Source organism: Polistes canadensis, unplaced genomic scaffold (genome assembly GCF_001313835.1).
Source record: "Polistes canadensis isolate GaletaPanama2010 unplaced genomic scaffold, ASM131383v1 scaffold_86, whole genome shotgun sequence".
In the NCBI taxonomy this organism is placed as follows: Eukaryota; Metazoa; Arthropoda; class Insecta; order Hymenoptera; family Vespidae; genus Polistes; species Polistes canadensis.
In genome coordinates, this window is record NW_014569633.1 from 259,111 (window position 1) to 265,275 (window position 6,165).

The window sequence follows — 6,165 nt, forward strand, 5'->3', positions numbered from 1 at the left end:
TACTTCAAATTTAAAAAAATAAAATAATATTAATTAATTAAAATTTAAATAAGTGTATCATCTAATCGGCAGGTTTAGTCTGAGAATGGTAAATAATAATTACATGTATTTAAATAATTTTTCTTTTATATTATGTATTAATAATATGAAACAAAGTTGACTATATATAAGTCCAATAATAAGAATGCCCTCGCAAGAAATTGCAAATGTAAGTTTTTAAAATACAAAATCAAATTCTTAGAATTTTACTACTCAGAGTTCACATAAAGTTCCTCTATTAGTTTATGAAAACCTTTTTCTTGTGACACAAGATAGCATATCTATTATAAAATATTATTAGAATGTGGGCAACTAACAGTGTGTTAACGTCAAATGAGACGTATAAAGAAGGAGAATTATCGAAGAAAAAATTTATGACTAATAAGATTTTTTAATCGAAGGACCACTACGTCATAACAGTTTTAAAAGTGGATCAAAATGAATTTATTAAGATAATTGTTACCTTTTATGCTGACATACTGTATATATCAAATTACTTAATTACCATTTAATTAAGATACCCATATATTGTTATAACAAAATTGTACTATTGACCCTGTAGAGTTATAAAAATACTTATACCCTCCTCATTCATCATTTGTTGAATGTATCATAAATAAAATTCTATGTTTTATTAGAAGAGAGTGCAATTGTATTCAAATGAATTAAACTCCCATATTTATAATTCTTTACTTTGAAAAGGCTAAAACCCAAAACATACTCAAATCATGAATTTTCTGTTTCTTTGAATCTGTAACGTAAAATTAAATTTGTTATACATTAATCTACACAATTGAATTTTGTAAATCTAATAACTTATCATCTATATGCTATTAACTTTCAATGAAATTAAAACATAAGCTGTGCACTTATCGCATAGTACATACTTGCACTTAGTACATGTGTAAAACACAGTTTGTCCTTCATCGGCTGATCTTAATTGCAATGTTGCATATGACATTTTTTCATTTTGACACTGCGGACATCGACGTTCAACTATTGGACCATCACCATCCTCATCGTTCTCATCGGTTACTTTTAAACGAGTGTAAGCATTCTTTGATTGAAAATGAATAGTATAAGACATAGCCATGTTACCGAATACTGAAAGTAATTTAATTTTACATACTATGCTAAGATAAAAATTACACAAAATGTAATAGCGAAGAATGGAAATTAATATTTTGTCTTCTAATGCAAAGCTTTCAACAAATTTTCTCTTACATTCGAACTACATGTATTTCATTTAAATATTAAATCTGTAGTTAAAAATAATCAATTATTATTAATTATCCCTAAGATAAGATAATTTAATCTGTCTGTGAATTACAAAAGAATTATCAAAAGTGATGACAAAACCAAATGAACCTAATTATTTGCAAGAGAATTAAAAGTTTTCACTAAACTTTTGCACGTGCGCACTACCATCAAGCATGAAACGAAATATGTAAATCTTACTAACCTTGAGGTCCCCAGTTTCGTTTGCAGCAATAACAAGATACAAGGCCTTTTTCATCCAGCAAAGGAAGAATTGATCCACATTGTGGACAGAAGCCTGGTGCTGTAGTGAACGACACGGTATTTGTATCTACAGACATATTTCTATTATTTCTCTTTATAATTTAACTACGAAAGCGTATTTCAGTAAGTTGTAATGTAAAAATCCCTTGCGAAGTAATACGCGACGTCTCATAACCTCTTAACGATACGCCGTAACGTTTCTAACCTAACATAACCCTTACAACTACTCCTACTATTTTCCCCTCCGCTACGATCTAATTTTTTGTCCTTCTCTTTCATATGGTAACACTCTATGAATGAATTAACTCGATATGAATGGTGCATTAGAAATCAGTGCCATCTAGCGGTTAAATCTTGATCCAAATAGTTTCAAATACTCTAATTGTAAGTCAGTGTTTCTCAACTGCTGCGACACAGTACCGCGCCCTGACATCAATTATACTGTAAGTTATGAAAGCTTTTCTCTTCAAATTTATCATTATAATTTTCTAAGTAAGATACAGTCAACTGTATAATACGTATTAAGAATCGTGTATCTACAATTATAGAAGAACTCGATTTTTTACAAAATGTTAGGAAAAATAAACGAATAGAATAATTACTTTAATTGAAAAAATATTAACGAGTTAATTTGTTTGAATCGAACCCTTCTCTTATTAAAAACGAATTTATCAAGCAGAGGTATATAATGGTTAAGAAGCATTCCTTTAAGTAACGAAATACTAAAATTTTTGATCTATTGTTTTTCTTTAAAATTTTTATAAAATAGAAAGAGATAGATAATGTTATAGGTAATATGTTTAGCATTAATTGGTTATCATGTATAGTAAACCCTCCTATAATACGTTATTCTCATAACGTTGTTTCCATATTAATTTAATTTGCACTGATTCAGAGTTTATAACGCGATACAAATTAATCACGTTATAGGAGGAAATAATCACGTTATGTCGTACCTAATGTTTTACAATTAAAACAAAATACGAATAATATAGGAACACTTTTCTCGAAAAAACGTTGAGAGACGATTTAGGTTGTATTTGAACTATACAGATCGAGAGCAGACTGTGAATACACGTACGATGTTTCTTCTGGGAAAGTACAACTAACTTTGATCGTTATATATCATACAACATGAAATAATTTAGTCTCGTTTTGCGAATCTCTCTCTCTCGAGAGTGGAATAGAAATATTGAAAATTATTTCTTTTTTTTATAAAATGCAATTTTCTCTATACTATGATAAATAAAATTGAGTAAATCCAATTTTCGTCAAATATAATAGTTAATTTCTTAAAAAGATATCATAGATAAGCTTCGCGAATAATCAAGATTTAAATTAACGTGTACGCTAATGCAATTTTCCTGCTACTCCATTATCTACATCTTAATATTTCAGGTCGTTGAGTTCACGCATCTCACACATAATGATAATGCCAAAGTTGAATAATCGCTTGGTCGTTGCTTTCTTCATGGGTCTCACGTTCTTGCAACCAGCGAACGGGTAAGATACATATATACTTGTAAGATCGATATCTCAGACTTGACAAAAGCATAAAACAAGATCCGCGAAAGCGGCATTTTACGTGCCGTTGCGCATCAATAATACTACAACCAGTGGGATGTTTGATGGTAGGAGAAAAATGACATTGTTCGACTTTACGAGGATGGATAACGTGGACGATTGGCAAGAGATATCGGATACCGTAAGAACAGTCGGGAAATCTAAAGCCACGTTGGTCTTGCAAAAAACGCAAATCTTTCAAAGAGCCGTCTTTTTTACTCTTCTCAATCCTCAACCAAACGGAGCTGGATTTGCCGGCGTGAGAACTCCAACTAATTTAAATTTGAAGGATTTCCAAAATATTGACATTACTTGTCGTGGACAAGGCAAGAATAATCATTATAAGGTTGTTCTTAGACATAATGGGCTTGATTCTAACAAAGACTTGACTTACGAGCAATTTTTCGACGTAAGTTTAAATCAAATCAATTTATGCACTATTGAAATTAGAGGAATTGTATATGTAAATACGTTTACTTATTTTTTATATTTTTTTTTGTTTGTTTGGGTATATCATTAATCCAGGCGCCGATGTCGAACGAAGAATTCTCAACTGTCTCCTTAAAGTTAGATAGTTTTAAGCCTTACTACCGTGGTAGAGAAATACCCGATGGGGAACCTTTGAACGTGGAAAACATTACGATGTTTGGCCTGCAAGTGTTCGGTGGCGTCTATTTACCTTTTAAACAGAGCAGCGTGTCAGCTTTAGAGATTGAAACTATCTCAGCATCCTAAATATTCCTGTTATATTATTGCGATATTTGAATTTAAATCGTAATCCAATAATAAATAACATTTACTATAAAGTAGATCTATCATTAAAAAAATACTTCTATAATATCGAACAAATAATTATAGATATTAATGTAGATATAATCTTACATAAAATACTTTTGTAATCAAAATGAAACATTGGTATCTTAAAAAATCGTTGAAAATTTATTCCCGATCATCTGAAAAGAAACTCCCATTCACGATATGGTACAAAAAAAAATCGAAGGATTTATTATAAACTATATATTTATGTAAGAAAAAAGGGAAGGTACAAAATGATGACATATATTGTATATAATATATAATACTTTTTTGCTACACCACTTAACTTCGTGTGTACGTGCTTTACCAATCGTTCAGATTTTTTTTTTTTCCGTCTCCTCGTCGACGAATCGCACAAAATTTAAACGAGTCTCAAAATTTCGTATTAAAACAATAATCGGTTAGTAAATCATAAATAAACGTCAATATGGGATAACCGCGAAGCGATATCATCTTAATTATCGCGTTTATCGTCCGTTGTGGGATTTCGTCTGGGTTGTCTCTCGATGAATGCGTTTACACCTTTACAAACGGATTCCCGGGTTTCGAGAGGCGACGAAATTCAGGAGCTCGTCGCTGTCCTCGCAAACGAATGGCTTTACGTGATGACAGGCAACGTCGTGCCATTTAATGCCGTCGTTGTAGAAGTTGTTGAGAATGGACAGGCAGGATTCATCGTTGCCCTGTGTAATGATAAATGTTTCAGTCAAGATTTTCTTTTTTTTTTCAAAGATCAATCAATTTTTCGTATCTTTTTTTTTTATTTCTTTCTTTCTTTCTTCTTCGAGCACAAGTCAAAAGTCACGATATTAAAATTGATTAGTAGGATAAAAAAAAAGAATCTAGAAATAACATTCTTGAAATACGAACTAGAACACACAGATCGTATAGAAAGAGAAAAGAACTGTTAGAAGTTTCAATCAAATTGAATCGGATAAGTGAAGATGGGAAAATCGAAAGAAAAAGACGGACGAAATCGAAGGGAAAGTAAAGAGAGAATGGAAAAGACCACAGTACCTGAGCAGCCTCGCGGTTGTCTGGCTGTGGCTGACCGTATCCACCAGTATGGCTCCAATCTCCGGAATTACGTTGGCTGGTCGGTCCGATTTTAGCACCGGATCCAGACCAGAACCATCCGTTGACATTTTGCGGTTGAAGATCGGGACGGTCGCAACCGTTAAAATTGCATTTACGTCCAGAAGTCCAGATGTACCTCACGTTCCCTGAACGACGGAATCGTGTTAAATAATATTTCTCTTGATTCGGGATTATTCAATTTTCACTTAGAAAATCTAATCCCTTTTACGTATTTATTCCAAATTGATGTTACGGAGAGTACTGATTTACAGAAAGAGTTAACAGCAAAATGTATGCACGTATAATAATATTAATTGACGAATCAAGAGTTATAAAAAATAGACTTTTCTTCTTCTTTTTTTTTTTATGCAACTGATTTAAATTTATTCCTCCCCAAAAAAAATCTCTGGAGATTATTATTTATGATTATTATATAATAAGTTACCAAAGAAGTAACATACGCGAAATATCTTTCGTTCCTTTAATTTTATTTTTCCATCACTCGAGTGAAAGTGGACTGCGTCTTCGATAATAGCATACATGTTACATGACTTACGAAACGCGTACTTGAAATTGATCCTTGCAAAACACACGGACGAGTAATATAATTTATTAGAAATTTCGAATGTGCATCGGATTATACGAAAGAAATTTTGGTAATTATAATTCGTGAAAAAATTCGTTTGGATAAATAGGTGTACGTTTAAAATAAGAGCTTAAATGAGAAAATTTATCAGATACGAACCGTGAGTTATTTAACGTTCACGTAAGTTTACCTCTGGCTACTCTCTGCTTGATGAATTCATTCTCTTGTGGTGTCTCGAGAGATACCGCGTCCATGCAATGACGACGGCAAATGTTACGAGCATCAAGCCAGTCCACTTCGAGGCTTCTAGTTGGTAAATGTTCCCAACTGAAGAAGTACGAATGAGAGACGCCCCTTGCGTCCCTGTAACTCGCGTGACGAACGCCTGGAAATCGTGACAATAATTAATTCTAATTGACATTGATCTCTTAAATACAGTAATCTATATCTTTTCCGATCTATTTATTTATTTTTTATTATATTCTTTTTTTTTCATTTAACATCGATGTCATTATTTCAAATTAATACTAATCATTGATGATCTACTTTTTATTATATATATA

The 6,165-nt window shown here is 31.9% G+C and overlaps 3 protein-coding genes across 5 annotated transcripts in view; 1 reads left to right on the forward strand and 2 right to left on the reverse strand.

The window, feature by feature from the left end:
- Nucleotides 1-128: 128 nt before the first annotated feature.
- LOC106786868 (DNA-directed RNA polymerase I subunit RPA12) lies at nt 129-1,876 on the reverse strand. Its single transcript, XM_014748731.1, has 3 exons — nt 1,502-1,876; nt 927-1,143; nt 129-790 (listed from the first exon to the last, which is right to left on the reverse strand). Exons 1-3 carry the CDS (start codon nt 1,635-1,637, stop codon nt 766-768), a joined length of 378 nt encoding a protein of 125 aa, XP_014604217.1. The 5' UTR covers nt 1,638-1,876; the 3' UTR covers nt 129-765.
- On the forward strand, nt 1,514-4,042 carry LOC106786867. Of its 2 annotated transcripts, XM_014748729.1 has the most exons (5): nt 1,528-1,617; nt 1,888-2,003; nt 2,959-3,063; nt 3,196-3,532; nt 3,649-4,042. In XM_014748729.1, the coding sequence occupies exons 3-5, from the start codon at nt 2,987-2,989 to the stop codon at nt 3,856-3,858; spliced, it is 624 nt and encodes a 207-aa protein (XP_014604215.1). In that variant the 5' UTR covers nt 1,528-1,617; nt 1,888-2,003; nt 2,959-2,986; the 3' UTR covers nt 3,859-4,042. The 2 variants fall into 2 exon arrangements, with proteins under 2 accessions (XP_014604216.1, XP_014604215.1); XM_014748730.1 differs by lacking the exon at nt 1,888-2,003 and having other exon boundaries at nt 1,514-1,617.
- A 109-nt stretch (nt 4,043-4,151) lies between these two features.
- LOC106786866 overlaps nt 4,152-6,165 on the reverse strand; it is an 18,243-nt gene continuing 16,229 nt past the window's right edge. The window contains exons 3-5 of one of the 2 annotated variants that reach the window (XM_014748728.1): nt 5,793-5,987; nt 4,957-5,162; nt 4,152-4,622 (exon numbers count right to left, since the gene is read on the reverse strand). In XM_014748728.1, the coding sequence (XP_014604214.1) occupies nt 4,464-4,622; nt 4,957-5,162; nt 5,793-5,987 (560 nt within the window). In that variant the 3' untranslated portion in view covers nt 4,152-4,463. Of the gene's footprint in view, nt 4,623-4,707; nt 5,163-5,792; nt 5,988-6,165 lie in introns of those variants that run through there. The other variant, XM_014748727.1, reaches the window with a different exon arrangement.

Coding starts and splice junctions, on each gene's coding strand:
- LOC106786867 (XM_014748730.1), top strand. CDS start 2,987: ATGATAATGCCAAAGTTGAATAATCGCTTGGTCGTTGCTTTCTTCATG. Junction 3,064..3,195: donor TTCTTGCAACCAGCGAACGG/GTAAGATACATA, acceptor GTTTGATGGTAG/GAGAAAAATGACATTGTTCG. Junction 3,533..3,648: donor CTTACGAGCAATTTTTCGAC/GTAAGTTTAAAT, acceptor TCATTAATCCAG/GCGCCGATGTCGAACGAAGA.
- LOC106786868 (XM_014748731.1), bottom strand. CDS start 1,637: ATGTCTGTAGATACAAATACCGTGTCGTTCACTACAGCACCAGGCTTC. Junction 1,144..1,501: donor ACGAAACTGGGGACCTCAAG/GTTAGTAAGATT, acceptor AATTACTTTCAG/TATTCGGTAACATGGCTATG. Junction 791..926: donor TACACATGTACTAAGTGCAA/GTATGTACTATG, acceptor TTTACGTTACAG/ATTCAAAGAAACAGAAAATT.